This window comes from Triplophysa dalaica, chromosome 21, assembly GCF_015846415.1.
Source record: "Triplophysa dalaica isolate WHDGS20190420 chromosome 21, ASM1584641v1, whole genome shotgun sequence".
Taxonomy (NCBI): Eukaryota; Metazoa; Chordata; class Actinopteri; order Cypriniformes; family Nemacheilidae; genus Triplophysa; species Triplophysa dalaica.
The window spans coordinates 18,938,379-18,956,224 of record NC_079562.1 but is presented as its reverse complement, the minus strand read 5'-3'; the positions used below and the strand labels follow the sequence as shown (position 1 = coordinate 18,956,224).

Genomic DNA, 17,846 nt, shown 5'->3' with positions numbered 1-17,846 from the left:
AAGGTATCTTGAATCACGGGGCATTTTTTTGCTAATTTTTTACAGGATGTAACCTGGAACTTCTTTGAAGTAAAATACAGGCTTTTAGGTATGGTAAAAGGTATATGGTATATGCGAAGGCCAAATTCATTAACATTAGTTGCAGTGAAATGTACATTTTCATGTTTCAAGTTGTTGAAATAAACAAAGATTTAAGAACACAACGCATGCAAATGATTTTTAACATTTTCTGTATATTATAAAATCATTACAGATAGTGATGCACGATATTGGATTTTTGCCGATATCCGATATATTGATAATTGCCACCTCAATTAAGCTGATGCCGATACCGATATATACCGACACAGCCAAAATGGAGACTACAAAATGGCAGAGTGCACAGAAGAAAATCACCCGTGAGCTCATGTTCAAAGTCTACTTCCAATGGACGATAGGCAGGATTTAACTTTATTTTTACTCTGTGTTTTGGTTAAAATTGTTAATCAAATAGGCAGTTCGCAGCTAACACACGCAGAGATGTATTTATTTGCGCGCTCAGTTCATGTGCGAATGTGCTGCTTTAACAAGTCTGCAATAACTATTCGAATATCAAAAATGCGATTTAAATATTCCAAGAATAAAATTGCTTCACCACAAGTTTAAGTTAATGCAACAGAAGACCTACTGAGTTGTCACGTCCTATTTAATGCATCTTCGCTTTAACTGAAATCATCTTATAAAATACAGATAATAAAAATTATAATTTGTTCCTAAATCTTTGTTCACAGTAAATTTTCTGTAAAGAATAATGGACAAACAATATGTAAAATGAAAGAACAGAGTCTCAGCTTTTAAACAAAAGAAACCGTATTCTTATATATTCATTTGTTCGTTTTTTATCACTCCTTAGATGTGGGTAGGTTTCTTCAAAAATGCATCACTTTGATTAAACAGGTGAGATAATTATCGTTTTTTGTCAAAGATTCCGCCCAGATTACACTCAGAACAGTCATTAAAAACCGCTAAAACATATACGTTCCAGGATCTTGGATTCTGTACTTTTTCCCAAAGGTGTGTAAAAGCGCCACCTGCTGTAAAAACGTACAAGCACTGATTGCCGTAATAACTCGTCTTTGGCGGGAACCGTTTTTTTTCAATGGCGGTAAAAGAGTTAATAATAAATCAAATGTTCAGGTTATTTTTCCGGCTACTGTCAATAACTGCTTATTTTTACAAGGTGGCTTTTCATTTTGCTTCATTTCATACTGTCGTTTACCAAATTTTTACCACAGAACACACATTCTGGCCGAGACTTGTCTTCTCCTCCAACAAAACCTAAATTGAAGTTTTCTTATTTTCCTTAAACAAAACAAACTTGAGGCGCAATTGCAAGTGAGTCACTTCGTAACGAGCACAAAGTTTTTATATCCAACGTTAACATATCCGCTAACACGAGCCGGTGCATATGAAACAAACCAGCGCTGCCCTGCACAGATTAGAGATGTAATGAAGTGAGTTCATTTGCACATTAAAAGATGGAACCTTGTATGTAAGAGGATTGCATGATTAAAGCAATGTTCTACAGTTTATGTGAGATGTCTTTTTGAAAGAATTACACAACTCGAGCAAGACATTGCAGCGTTACAGCATAAATTACTGTAGTATACTATAGTGATAGCTTATCACTATAGTAAGTAAACCGCAGCAAAATTCCTTTCTTAGAGACGGGTACTACAATTTCCTTTAGCAAATTCTACAGTATTTTTTCGTCTTGAGTGTTTAAGTTCATTTGACTTTTTTTACGTGTTGTTGGGAAGATGCAAAATCTAGTAAAAGAGTTGCAAATTTGGCAACAATGGCCGACAAATTAAGAATAAATGGGAATCTGTGTGTCACTCTAGTCGTGGTGGGGAGGATGTGTTGCGGTGCGCCATCGCAAAATTAATAACGCAGATGTTATTGTGTTTTCTCAGGCGTGAAAGTCCCTCGTAACTTCAGGCTACTGGAAGAGCTTGAAGAGGGTCAGAAGGGTCTTGGTGATGGGACAGTGAGCTGGGGTCTTGAAGATGATGAGGACATGACACTCACACGCTGGAGAGGAATGATCATCGGACCCCCAAGGGTCAGTAGCCCAATTAGCCTATTATTATTCTGAAATCTAACAAAAATACTGGGATCACGAGTTCACCTCGCATATATCAACTATAGATGGGGGACGGATTTTATGCGTTTTTGATGTGCTGTCCCGGGGAGAGGGCTCCGAGCCAGTGGGGAGAGGGCCCCGGGTCCGGTGTGGTGACTCGGGCCCTCCCCCTTGTTATGCTGCGGTAAAATAGGCTGATGGTGAAGAGTTGGGGTGGAGGAGGGCTGCTGCGAAAAAGTAGAGAATGAGGGTAAGGCGTCTTGTCTATTTGTAGGGGCTTTTCTCCCGGGCTAAAAGATGATTGGTGAGATTAGTTATTGGAAGCCAGCCGGGTTAGTAATCAGATTGTTAGATTGATCATGGAAAGGCAGTCAGGTTAGTTATCTGCACATACTCCTCCCAAACTTTTTTAAAGGACCCAGTCTTTGGCTGTTCTTTGGTGCTCCTAATTTACAGAAAATTAAAACCATGGTCTGTCTGAATAGTTGAAAACAAGATGGTAACAATTTTATTATTTAAACATCCATGTTTGATGTTTTTTTGCCCAAAAGACTTAGAGGCATGAATTAAAATCACAATTTTAACATGAGCTTTTCTTATATAAGAGGGAGTCGTATTCACCCTTGTTACTGCGATTACATCTGTTAATGACACCAGAACCAGCGAATGCCATGTTCTGGAATGCACTTATCTATGTCAGGATGAACACCGCCTCCACAGAAATATATCAACTACTACTTCTCTAGCCCAGCCCACCGGTTTGTGTATGACAATTCTGAAGTAACACAAGTGGCGCAGAACCAGAGAGAGGGAGCTAGCAATAAACAAACATGCCGTTAAAGTTATCTAAATATTGTGCCACCCCTGATTGTTGGGGAAGAATACAGTCGCTGCATAACCTTCCTTCGGATTTCTATATTAGGAATGCATTCTTAAAGTTTAATTTTAAAGACATCCCAGCTCATGTCGGAACAACATGGAGCGTTTGCTTGTTAAATTTCTCAGTGGATTCCTTCATGAACAAGTCAGAGATCGATGACTAAAATTTAAAAGCAGCTAGTGCTGTGACTTCAATATTAGACCTGATAGGAATGGCGCAGCAATCTTATGCGAGTAAAACATTTTTGTACTATGCGTCACAATACTTTGTTAGAGGTCGCTTGATGTGCCCTGAGCCCTGCATTCGCACGAGATTAGAATTACCTGGGGACCTCTAGTCATTTGTAATACTTCCAGAGGTTGTCTGTGATCTTAAGCGTGTGTGAATCGGCATCTCTGTGATTTGGAGGGCTCATATATTTTACAAGGTTTTACCCACCGTTTGCGAATAATGGAGGCTGTTTTGAAGTGTTTTCGTATTATTTCAGGTGCTGGGCGATATCCATAAATTACCCATGGAAGCAGATTGGTTGCTATTTTCAATTTAAAATGCAATATGCAAAATGGCAATGCCATTTGTACATTTTATGTACATATGTACATTTTTACATACTGAATTGCCATTTTGCATATTGCATTTCAAATTGAATATAGCAACCAATATGCTTCCATAGTTACCAGGAGTCTCCCATTTGTTTATTTATCATGGAAACTCGTTACAATTGAGACCCGCGATCGGTGTGATCTTTTGTCCGGTTCGGGATCACTGGTCTCAAATGCTGACAGGTACAGTCATGTATCATTAAACACCATACAACTAAAGGCTTTGCAAACTATACGCAAAACCTTGCCATCACATCCGGGAAAAAAGTCAGTTAATTTGAGTAAAATCATCCCTTGCGAATGCGTCACATGAAATGTTGATGTGGTGAGGTCATTTATAAATCACAGGTCGTCTCCAGATAATACTAATGCCCTGCAAAAACTGTGAATGGTGCTAATGTGAAACCTAACGTTATGCCTCGAAAACAAATTCACCGAAGCCTCCAACTACGCAACTGCTATCCATTCAAAGTAGTGGGCGTTTACTTATGAAGTCTTCAATGCGGCACCCACTATAAACGCTATTAAATATAAAGATAGTTTAGATATATGTAGGCTACTATAATATATATACATTTTATATATATACACATACATATATATATATATATATATATATACAGCTGGGAAAATAAGTATTTGACACATCAGCATTCTAAACAGTAAGGGGATTTCTAATTGGGCTATTGACACAAAACTTCCACCAGATGAAGCCATCAAGCCAAATATTGAATTCATACAAAGAAATCAGAACATTTCAGTATACAAGTTCAGTCATGATAAATAAAGTGAAATGACACAGGGAATAAGTATTGAACACATGAAGGTAACAAGGTGCAAAATGGCATGGAAAGCCAGGAGATCACCTGAAATCGGTCAGTATTGATAGAGAAACCCTGCCCCCTATCAGTACTAATTGATATCAGCTGCTTTAATCCTAATTGATGGCCTATAAAGGCTTCTCATTACCTAGGAGACACACAGGCACACATGTTGAGGCTCAGTTAAAGTTTGCGAAAGAGCATTTGGAGAAGCCTGTGGATTATTGGGAGACTTTAGTATGGTCAGATGAAAGCAAAATTGAACTTTTTGGCAGTCATTCTACACACCATGTGTGGAGAAGAAATGGCACTGCCCATCACCCCAAGAACACCATACCAACAGTTAATTTTGGGGGTGGAAGCATCATGGTTTGGGGCTGCTTTTCAGCAAGGGGTACTGGCAGACTTATAATTGAGGCAGGATGAATGCAGAAATGTGCCGGGACATTCTGGATAAAAATCTGCTGCCATCTACCAGAAAGCTGAAATTGAAAGAGGGTGGACAATCCAGCAAGACAATGCTCCCAAACACAAGGCCAAGAACACAATGAAGTGGTTTCAAAGAAAGAAAATCAAGCTGCTTGAATGGCCCAGTCAATCACCTGACCTACATCCCATAAAAAAAACATATGGAGAGAACTGAAGATCAAAGTTCATAAAAGAGGTCCAAGGAACCTTCAAGATTTAAAGACCATTTGTGTGGAAGAATGGGCCAGAATCACTCCTGAGCAATCCAGACGACTGGTCTCTCCATACAAGAGGCGTCTAGAAGCTGTAATCACCAACAAAGGCTTTTCTACAAAGTATTAAATAAAGTGTGTTCAATACATATTCCCTGTGTAATTTCACTTTATTTATTATGACTGAACTTGTATACTTAAATGTACTGCTTTCTTTGTATGAATTCAATATTTGGCTTGATGGCTAATTTTGTGTCAATAGCCCACTTAGAAATCCCCTTACTGATAAAAAGGCTGATGTGTCAAATACTTATTTTCCCCGTTGTAAATATATATAAGTATTTAATACTAAGATATTTAAAATATATATTCATCATGGCCATCTCTGTTAGATTTGTTGAGATGTTTGCAATCGTTATTTTACTATGTTTGTTTTTTTACCAGTGTATTTTACATCCATTTCATTACTTTGCTAATTGTGTAGGCTGTTTTGAACCTCTATTTTGTTCCTTAAAAACTACTTTTATTGGGCTTTGTAAAAACAGACTTTGCAATGGATAAGCTTTATTTTTAACAGTTGCTGATGTAGTCATATTAATGGAGACTCTTTTAATTGTAGAAACTGCTGAAGTTGTTATCATTTAAAAAAAATCTTGTTTAAAACTTCAGTACACTACACTAACCATGATGATATATTTGCATTAGACGATGAAGGTCTGCCAAAATTTTTTATGACAGAAGATAATATCGGGACAGTGTGTATTTGTGATTTGACAACGTGAGGTCGTATTTATTTTTTACCGTATTGAAATTTTGGACGCAAAATGTGCAATGGGCTTTACACCCGGTGTCGCGAGCTGGAAGATGCAACGGTTGCAAAACAGATGGAGACCTAACGTTAGCCTTCGTGCTACTCTATTGGAAAGTCTTATATGTAAAAAAATGTCTTACCTTTTTCTGTTTGAGCTTATTAGTTCTTAGGCTGTGCTAAGGTTGTTACTAATGTTGCTGGTTCACAATTTATAACAGTAAAGTAGAATAGAGATTATGTAATGTTGCTGGGCTCAATAGTTAACATAGCATGATCGTGCCTCGTCACGAATCGAGTGTTTTGCTTGTAATCAATGACTTCCAAACAACAATAAATGTTTTATGGTCAAAAGTTGCTGATTCCTTAGTTCATGCCAATTAAATCGGTATCTTATTAGTTACTATGCTAGGTACTATTCACATAGCGAGTTGAGTGGAAGTTAGTGATTACACCCATTACAAAAAGCACAACGCCTGGTCGCGTGTGTGTTTCCGAAAATATAACTACAGAAAAGTTGGTAACTAAACACATTCACGTCCATGCGTTGCGTTTTGGATTACTGCAAATGTGTTATGTAGCTAATGTTAGCACTTTAGCTGCTATGTAGCTAGCAAGCTATGCCCTTACTAAGCACAACATTGAAAACGGACATTTGCGCTTATCAATCACATGGGGAAGCCATACGCCAAAGTTCTCGGTTGTTGCTTTAAATATGTGAACAGTATTAGAGGTTGACCTATTGTTCGGCCGGCTGATAAATCTGGCTGATTTTGGGGATTTTTTTAATGAATTGCAATAGGCAGATTGTGCTGCAAATTAGGCTGATTAACAGCCAGGTGCATCTGTGAGCAGTTTAGCATTGTTGTGGATCCGGCGATGCTGCCTCTTGCGACATAACACTGTGATGTTCCTGAATCTAGCCTTGTAAATTTTATTGATTTAAATATGATACTACATGAGAATCTATTGTTAGCGAGCCTTCAGCCACATAGTTTCAGCCGCATGTATGCAGGGGCACGAAAACCTGGTGATGAGCCCTGCAGCTAAATTATTACAGTTGTCCGCATTGTATACAGGTGCAGACTTAACCATTAGGCAAAGGTAGTAGTGTTGTCACGATACTGGATTTTCTAAGTTCGTAATTTTTTTTTAGATTCTATACCATTTTCGATACCATGGGGAAATATCTGCCATAACAATATGGCCCTATTTTTTTTACTTTAAAGTTAAATTGAACAAGACTAGACAATGAGGTATATATTTACATTATTTATTAATTGTTAATCAAATCTAATTTTCTATTTTCTTTTCTAATTTTACTAATACATTTACTATTTAAAATCAAAGTTGTTTTTGTCAGTATTAATGACCAGAGTTTACATAAGTAGTTGAGAGATTAATAAAGAGATTAAAGAGTTTCATAAATACTTGAACAAATGTATTGCTCATTTATTGCTCATTGAAGTTAATAGCCTAATTTCATCACATTTATATGATGAACATTTTTGTCTTTGGCTTTTATTCACATATAATCATTGATCAGCATACATGTAAAAAGAAACGCAAACTTTAAACACAAGCTGTTGCAGAGACTCGCTCTGGCCATCTTTCTAACTTTACCAACGTTTATCCAGAGCAAATGAGACGAGTGGATGAAATAATTTATCAAAGCTCACGCGAGAACTGTTGCGGAGACTTTTCCCGCACCATCATCATTTTGAACATTAACTTAACCGGAGCGAATCAGACGAGTGGATAAAATCATTGATGAGCACACATAAAGACAGAAACGCGTGCATTAAACATGATAACTGTTGCGTAGACTCTTTACTGGCCATCTTTCTTACATAAACAACGTTTAACCAGGACAAATGAAACAAGTGCATGAAATTATTGATCATTGCACATACATAGAGCGCTACGGTAAACATGGTAAACGTAAATGAGCCAGATGTGTTACTGAGATTTCTTACACTAACACTTTTTAAGTGCCACGAATGAGAAAAGTCTGTGAGAGGAGCCAAGGCTCTGATGTAACTGCATTCACGTGCAGTGTGTGTCAACTCACTGGCAGAAAAAAAGAGAAAGAGTGAGAATGTGCAGCTGGTATCGATACGTGGGACATGCATATTGGAACGGTTTCAGATTTTTCAGTATCAATATGTATCGAAATATACTTTTGACAACACTTAAAGGAAGGCAATTGCCTGGGGCCCCAAATGGAAGGGGTGGACTTAACCAATATGCCATGTCAGCAGCCACCTAGAGCCCCAAGTAATCATCACAATAGTCTGTATATTCCTGTTAATGATTTGCGTTATTATATCTCTACGAAGGCACTCCCCCCATTATAGATTAGAGTGGATCATTCCATTAGAACCGTATATCCGGGAGACGAATTCGACACCAGCTAGAGAAAGTTAACTCAGTGGTGGAATTACATTTACATTTAGCAGATGCTTTTATCCAAAGCAACTAACAAAGAGTTTAAGGAGCAATAAGCCACAGCAGCAGCGCCACTCTCTCCCGCCAGACAAAGCACTCTCTCTCAACTCAACTCAACTTTATTTATATAGAGCTTTTTACAATTTTCATTGTTACAAAGCAGCTGTACATGAGACACATTTAATACAAGTATGAATTCTAAAGCAGCCCCCCCGGCCAGGCAGATAGTGCAAAACAATATGCAAACGGTGGTGAGGAACCCAAAACTCCCATCGAGAAAAAAAACCTCAGGGGAACCCAGGCCCAACCAGGGGATTCCAGTTCCCCTCTGGCAAAAGCTGCTGCCTCTGCACAAGCTCAACAGTGCTTGCACAACAAGGCTAAATAAAAATATAAAAATTAAGGATTAAAGATTATCATTAACAATCTAATAGCATTTGAAATGTTGTAGGAAAAACAAAGTTGTCGCGTCCTTTATCCAGCTCTATCCTCTTAGCACTTGTCAGGTCACCGCTTCCCATTCTCAGCTCTGCCATCAGGTCTGGGCATGAACTGCATCCTGCGGTAACCTTGGAACAAAGAGACAAGACTGGCTGAGAGTATTCCCAAATAAAATACTCTCCTGGCCACAAGCAATGATAATGTGCATTATTTATCCATGAACGCCGACAACACAGTTATAATGACTAATGACCAAAACATCTGTCAAACAAAGAGTGCTGTGCGAGAGGGCGGCACCTCTTGGTAGGAGAGGGCGGCAGTTCAAAGGTTGAAAGGTTGTTTTAAATCGTTGCGCAGATCGATGGGCTCACAAAGACATAATATAATGACATTAATGCAGTGCTAGCGATTCTTACTGTACGCACAAGTACAGGAATTTGATCACATTTAAATGCATAAAAGGTCGTTAACCGCAATAAACACGGAGAGAGGACACACTTTGTATATAGTATATTTTTAGCTGTGAAGTTGGCTCGTTGAATCAGCGTTATTCTGTACACAGCGTGTTCGCCAGTATGAACGCACATTGTGATCAGAACGACTCGCAAACAAATGACTCCTTTGAACCAATTCGTTTACACAGAATGTAAGACATCATTGAACTGTCAAAGCTCAGTGAACTACAAGAGAACGTAGGGTGTTGAATGAGGTTCGCTCATTTGGTTAGACTTGTTACTTTTGGGCTAAAAAGGCTTATAAAAAAGGCTTATATTAGAATTTTAAACTTTTCTGTTTGATTGAATACATTTAATGCCTTATATAACTTATTTGTCATTCCATAATTTTTTTTTTAACTTACAGTGTTCTGTTAAGATAGGTACGCCTACACAAGCGTTGCATCACCACCATGACATTTTGAGCCAGGAAAAACCCTGCAGAGTTATTTATTTATTTGGGAATTCATCATAATTTTTTATAAGTGAGTATCTGTCTTTATTAAGATTAATTTTCCCGTCACTTTGACTGGTGGTGAAAAGTTGTGTGCTTCGAGGAGGAAGAAAAATAAGGGTTGCAGTAAAGTAAAATGACGCATAGTTGGAGCCCCCGTACATGGATTTGCCCAGGGCCCCCAAATCACCAAATATGCCCCTTCTTGTATAGCTAGATAAACTCTGACGTTATCAATACTGTTTCTGCAGTGGAGAATTTCTCTACCACTGTGGCTCTGTGTAAGACAGAGTGTATATATATATATATATATATATATATATGCCTTTTTAAACGACCAAACTTCTGGCTAAAACCCGCATGTTAACTTTCCTGCTTAAATGTGTCTGATGGTCGAACTCTGTTTATACTTGGTATTAAGACGCGTTTTGGTCGATCTTTCAAATGGACGAAATAAGTGCACACAATTTACAAATGGATTCCGAGGTAGATAAACATACAGAGAGAAGCAGGGTTTTTTCTGCTCTGACAGCCGCAAGACACGCTGAACAATGCAATTGTGTGTTACAAATCTGAAATTGAGAGAAAACATTCGGTTTGAATGAAAATGTAGCGATTTTAGCTGCATGTTAAAATAAGGATGAGTTTAACTCACCAAAATAAGATTCTCCACAAGATCTATCAAGATCAAATACATGAAATTAGTTATTTAAAACGTCGATTTCAGTCAAGGAATTAGTTTAGCTCAAAGGTACATACGTATAATAATCGTCATTACACATACAAATTTTACAATTCTAATTAGCAGTATAGTGATAAAAATCCTATATGTATTCGTCCAGCAAATGCATTGATGATTTATACACTAACTTCATCTCATAACCATAAGTAACCTGACTTTACCAAACAGAATTAAGAGCATAGATCGAAACACAGTTTAAGTGACCCTTTTGTGATCGTGAACACAGAGAACCAATCACAAATGCCTTTATGGTTTTATTAAACTCTACTCTACATGGTAAACATAATGACAACAAACAAATACATGAAACACAACCGGGCTAGGAAGCGCAGAGAGAGAGGGAGAATGAGAGAGAGAGAGAGAGAGAGTGAGGGAGAGGGCATGGCCGCGAGGCAGGTAAAACATGTCTGAAAACCAATAAAATCATCTTTAACAAAGAGGCATGCTCTTAACGAAGCTATTCTATATTTAGAGACGGATACTTGCAATCTCGGTGTTGGACCAATATCCGTATGCGCGTGGATGGAATTCTTGAATGCTTTCATAATGCAGTCCTGTTGAAACGCTGAGTTTGGGTTCCAAAGTCCAAAGTTCCATGGCCTAATGGGACTCCCCAGGGGGGGCTCCCAAGCGGGGTGTCCCTTGGATTGTCCTCCGCGTCCTCTTTCTTTCCCTTCCAATTCCTAATTCAAGAGCCAACTTAACTGAAGTGGATCGGTGATGGTGTTTTAAATTTATACCTGCCCTGCCCCCAGATGGTCTGCGGGCCAATGCCATGAAAGTGATTAGTTTGCCAGAGAAAGTTCCTTTGTTCCTCATGGCGCCTCATTTGCATAGCTCTGACAGGATGGTCAGTTTGCATTTAATATCTAAACTTAGTTATGGACATAGTATGATGCATGCTATGTTTTTATAACATAGCTCATCATATAGGGAATTCGGAGAGTTGTAGTTACATATGAAACATGCAAGGCATTGGGCTGTGAATCATTCCAATGTATGAATACATCAAATGAACCCTAAATCAAAACTTGTATATTCAACAGTTACAGAGTACTTAAAATGGCATGAGCGCCAACACACAACCTAGACATTTAGATACTGTAGTAGAGTAGGCGGGGCGAGACCGTGGTTCGAGTCCGGTGAGTAATTGTGTATTAGTGCCAGCGGTGAGCACACCGGCCTCGAATCACGTAGGAGATGGGAGCATATAAAAGGAACGAGCGACCGGACCGTCGAAAAGAGATGACCGGGCCCGAACTTATGTTATGTTTGAATTTATATTTATGTTCACGTTTTGTTCGCCGGCGGTCGTCCGTGAGGGGCCGCCGGCTGTTAAATTACTTTATTAAATGTTTTGAATGTTTGCCGGTTCCCGACTCCTTCCTTCCATTTTATGGAGATGTATTACAGATACATTTAGAGAAGTAATAAGTTCCTTCACATAAGTTCCTATTTGTCAGAGAAGTTTCTCTGGTGAGCCTCAGATGTTAAGTCAGAGATGACACAGACACTTATCACCAATGCTTTGAAGCTTTAGAGTCATAAATATCCTGCAGAGAAACCAAAAGGTTTTCACACTTTCGGTGCGAGTTCAAAACCTAAAACCAGACACCATGGAGCCAGGTTTACTATGGTCTTTTGATGATGGTATCTAGAAACCAGGACAAAAGGGAGTGAGGCATTTCTCTCAATGATCCAGTCACTACAAAAACGTATTCGACCAAGCCTCCTTCACATCGACTAAGGTTTAGTCGACTATTAATTTTACATACTAAATATACATGTCTAAATCGATTCTGAATTCGATTATGTGATTTAGGCACAGCTCTTCTGTGAACTCTGGCTCTTTGATCAGTAAGAAATACTGCTTGATCTAAAATCACTATGAGATTGAGTCGTTTATAATGTGCATTTGAAAAAGCAAGACTTGTAAAACATCATCATTATAATTGAACTTTATTATCATACATATACTTGAAAAGGTTTGAAGAACAATGATAGAATATGACCATTGGCATTTCCTGAAATTGTGTGTAAATCGTTCTTCTTCTGTGTCCTATATTCTGATTTTCTGCGCGAGAACGCCCTCTGGATTTCGGATGTTTAGGCATTTAAAACGTAATTCCTTGAGTAAACCGAGCATAAGAATTGAATGGTATATAGCCCAGCTCTAGTGTGTTTGTTTAGGTGAGTCTGAGGGCATGATTTGTTAAAATTTAAACAAGTAAAATAAAAATATTCTGAAAAAGTAATTTGATGTTCCACTAGATATTTTCAAATGACAAATAATCTGTCAATTATTTTGTTTTCTTTTTTATGTACAAGAAAAATAAAATTTTTGGGGGGAAATAAGTGTCTGATATTCACATCCTCCGTAACGTTTTTAAAGGACTGTTTACACACACATGTCTGGTTTATTATCACTGTGGGGAACATCTACCGGCATCTTTTTTATACTGTACAAACTGCACAGTTTATTTAACCTAACCATCACAGAAAACATATCATTTATCCACCTTATTTTTTAATGCGGAAGTAAACGATGTGACATTCTTCCTTTTTGTGTTGAAACTTCTGTTTTATTAGCCGGCGGGTGGAAAACAATGTAAGTGATGTCACTTGGGAATAATTTTTACACTTCCAATGTAGAGGTGGGTGTAATGGCCCAAATCTATTTCACGGAATGAGTAATTTTTCTCCCATTATAATTCTATATCTTATACCTCATTTTTCTTAGATGATTTAACTATTTTCTTTATTACAGTTCATTTAAATGCTAACCATATTTAAAATGCTGGCAAGTTCTGAAGAAGTACTAAAGATATCAAATAAAGTTCTGATAATCGGATGTATTATTTATTTATATTTATCTTCTGGCTATATCATATCTATACAGTAGGAAGATAGACAACATGTATAACATTGAAGTATGAATATGCACAAACAATGAGAGTACAGTATGACTAGTGTTATAATCTGGTGTTCATGGGGTCTGTACTGTAGATCTTTCTCGTCTGAAGTTAAACTTTATTCAAACTATTTACACCACTTCTGAAATATGTGTTGAGAGTTTGCTTTTTTATATGCTGGCCCAAGTCCCTGCACAAGCACCACGGGTTAGAGAAGCGCCGGACTGGAGCGGATCACTAAACTACAAACTGAAAGCAGATCAAAAAAATGTATACGTTCATTTGTTATGGGTGGATTAATTTATTAGTTTTTTTCAGAATAGGGCCCAATTTGCACAGCGCCGAGTTACCCACGCCTGCTTATTTACATTCCGCGGAATACCCAGAATAGAAATATCTCTTATGGTTGACATATTATTCCTTGGTAATGGAATTCTTTTTCTTCCATTTCAATGCATGGCCTCGTGCACACGGGACACTCCACCCAAATATAGAAATTCTGTTATGGATTAATCACCCTCTAGTTGTTCCAAACATGTTTAAATTTTGACACAAAGATATTTGGTAGAATGTTAGCAACTTAAAATTCTTTGGCATCATTGACTACCATAGCATAAGAAGTTACAATGGTGGTCAAAGGTGGCCCTGAATTTTTTGCTTTCCTAAATCCCCCAATACATCTTTTGAGTTCAACAGAACAAAAAATATATACAATACCTAGGAAACCATTCATATAAGTAGATATAGCAATAGAAACGTCTTTTGGCAGTTGTTAACTTTGATTTGACACTGGAAAATAATTGGGCTAGTTTTCATTCCTTTTGGGCGGGTTTTGAGGGGTCATTGTTCTGCTTTTAGGAATCTAGTTGTGACAAGGTATGCTAACGTTTACATAGCTAGAATTCTATATAACAGTCATCCTCAATATAAATAACCATTTAAAAGTTTTGACTATTTTGGTTGTTAAAACTGAGCCGCGTTTCACAACTGAGAATCACATTACAGGCGCTCTCAGGAACATTTATGTAATTGATCTTTTGCCGCTATATCCATTCATATCTTTATTTAGCGCCAAACGCGCTTCATTTGAGCCCTTTACGTTCTCTCCCGCCAAAGACGCGCCGCATTAAGAGCAGCAAACAGGTACTTATTTTAAAAAAAGTAGTGAAGACAAGCAGAGCAGGTAAATGGACACACAACAGTAAACCATATGCAGGAAATATTAAAGCATAGCAAACAGTAAACAGACTGACGGATACAAATATGTCTCCAACCTTTCAACTAGATTTGTTGTTTTATTAACCACTATGTTTTTATCTACATTTAAGCATTAGCATCATTGGTCAGCATGTAAACATCTGTGACCCTGTGAAAAACCAGGCTAAAGTCTCATCACAGATTTGATTACTAGACAAATATATAAAAGATACATTTTAAGCATTAATTTAACGAAGATTTTGGTATTATTCAGCCAATCTTGAAGATATTGTTTTATTTTCACAGAAAATTTCGTAGGATGATTTTATGGTTTCACATTTTGTAATGAAAAACGTTTTAATTGAGAAATAGTAAGTACATTTATTTTCTGTTTATGATAGCGTTTTAATTGTTACATTTGCTGTTTGCATGTTGTCAGTAGATTTTTTTATTTACAAATATTAATTATCAGACTTCTGTTAACTCTTTCACCTTCTTTATTAGCTGCTTGATCAAATGTCAGACGGTAACATTTATTCGGCCATATTTCACTTATTCAGACAAACACCAAACTATTTTTTGCTCTTTTCGGCCAAATAATTTTGGTTGCCGAACCTTCGGTGCCTCCCTATAAATAGTTGATATTTTGGGTATACTAATTCTTTATGTATGATTTTTAATGCAACTGTTTCTTGTAATGGGCCATCTTGTGATTATATTTTTCTTTCATTTATGCAGACAATCTATGAGAACAGGATGTACAGCCTTAGAATGGAATGTGGACCAAGATACCCGGAAACACCCCCTTTTGTTCGTTTTGTGACAAAGATCAACTTGAATGGAGTTCATAATTCAAACGGCGTGGTAAGTGTTCCTGGGTGAAATGGGGTAATACATTTAAGCATTTTATTTTTACTGTAAGTTTCTTCTTTCTTGACTGCAGCCTGTATTTTTAATTCTGTATTAAAAATCTCAATGTAAATACAAGTGTCCTAGGGTTTATATTTTCTTTGGCATCTAATATGTTGTACATCTGCTGGGGCATAATTTCAGGCTCCAACTTGGACTAAAATTGGGGAACACTCTGTTAAAGGAGACGTTGTTCGAATGGTTTCACTAGATATTAAACAAGTCTCTGGTGTCCCCAGAGTGTGTTTGTGAAGTTTTGGCTCAAAAACACCACAGATTTTTTAATATACCATGCGCTACATGCTTACTTTGCATGTGAGGAGAAATTTTTGTATTGGCTAATGCGTAATTTGGGCAATGTTGGCCTGCTCACCGGGAGACTGCATTCATTCATTTATTTACTTAATTCGAAATTAGATATTATTTATTAGAATGATCTTACTCGTTGTAAAAATACCATGCACTGTGCTTTGTTTTAACTTTTCTGTTTTCCTGTTTGCCCCTGTAAAGCTGCTTTGAAACAATACACATTGTGAAAAGCGCTATATAAATAAACTTGAATTGAATTGAATTAATCTAAACTTTTTCTGTTCAATCAGGTTGACATGAGAGCTGTGTCCTCACTGGCCAAGTGGCAGAATTCCTACAGCATTCGTGTGGTCCTGCAGGAGCTGCGACGGCTCATGATGTGCAAAGAAAACATGAAGCTACCACAGCCCCCGGAGGGACAAATCTACAGCAACTGAGCGCTTCTTTACCTTCATTCAAACACATTAACACATTCAAGGCTGAGCATTCCTCCTTTTTTACTGGACACACGCCAGTATTTTCTCTGCCTGTACTTCTCTCTGTTCCTGACCGCTCCCTCTATGCTACAGCAGCCAGTTAGCAGTCCGGCCTTGGGAGCTCACATTGGACGGAAACCATGGATGTAGTTTGTGCTGTGCAAAGCAGAATACTGTACATCTTCCTAATCTTTTTTTAAGTGTTTATTTGTTATACATGCAAATTGTAAAAATAACATAAATGATCATATTGACTGTACTTTGTGTGCCTTGTTTTTCAAAAGTAAAAGCAACCATCATTCAAGACTAGATCTTTGTGAAAATGTCTTTGTGCTATCATGTGAGATTCTTAAGGTTAATTTTTTTTTTAATTTGTTATTACAGTTTTAAAGATATAAGAAACGATAAAACTTGATCTTAAGCATTTAAGGATGACTATAGAAACTGATATCTTCTCTGTTAGGGTATCATCTTAAAGTTACTGGTACATTACCGGTTTTGCAGTTTTTTTTTTAACAAAATGTTTTAACTACCTTATTATAAAGACAGCAGTTGCACAAGGCCTGAAAATGAGGATGTGCACACACAAAACTAAATCCGTAATAACTCGAGCCCAAAATGTCTCTATTTTTTTAAATGAATGCATAGACAAACCCACAGAAACATATTTCGTCGCATCCAGTGTGCACAAATTTAAAATTATAATGGGTTCTATTGCGTTCTATTGTATTTTGTCACGTCACATCGCCCAGCGTAGGGTGTATACAAGGTGTAACACTATGATAAGGATGTATTTGTTAACAATAGCTATGCATTCATAACAATGAACAAATAAACTAACAAAAAAAATGTATTGGCATTAAAAAATATAAACAACAATGAATAAATATACTTTTTCACTGTAACCTTATTGTGAAGTGTTACCAATTAAAAATATAAAAATATTTAGATCTTAATATAGTTGATCTCAATATTTTCATCCTAAAAGATTTGCCCAAAATCATGAGTAAGACTATGTTTAACAAAAAAGATGGTAATATCTTGGGACTAAATGATGTTCAAACTGCCATGGTACATTTCTAAAACATAATACCATCTGCTGTATCCTTATAAAACTATATTAAAGATTATTTCGACACACACATCCATTTATAGGGAGAGGTTTTTTCTTCACGGTCAAGTTTGAGGCAGAAGTTTGGGTCCAGTAGTTCAGAAAGAATGATTATGCAAACCTGGGTAAAAATAAGGTATACTTATATATAGATACTTGCGGGTATTTGAGTATATTTTTTGTATATTCTTGTTGAGCTAAATAAAAACTAAAAGCTATACACTATCAAAACGGTATTTATCCATCATGTGTACTTTAGTGCACATGAAAAAAGTACATTAATTACCATTAATAGGCTAAGTTAAAGGGATAATTCAAGCAAAAATGAAAGTTAAAGGTGGAAATTACCTATTTGTCAGGTATGGTGAGCCTTACCGAAATGTGACCTCTGCAAGTGGTGAACACATGTACACCCGGAGCAGTGGGCATCTATCACT

At 37.2% G+C, this 17,846-nt stretch overlaps 1 protein-coding gene across 1 annotated transcript in view; it reads left to right on the top strand.

Moving 5' to 3' along the window:
- Positions 1–16,607, top strand: part of ube2v1 (ubiquitin-conjugating enzyme E2 variant 1) — a 33,435-nt gene extending 16,828 nt beyond the window's left edge. The window contains exons 2-4 of the mRNA XM_056734979.1: positions 1,956–2,104; positions 15,343–15,468; positions 16,113–16,607. Coding sequence (XP_056590957.1) covers positions 1,956–2,104; positions 15,343–15,468; positions 16,113–16,259 — 422 coding nt within the window. The 3' untranslated portion in view covers positions 16,260–16,607. The remainder of the gene's footprint in view (positions 1–1,955; positions 2,105–15,342; positions 15,469–16,112) is intronic.
- The last annotated feature ends 1,239 nt before the right edge of the window (positions 16,608–17,846 follow it).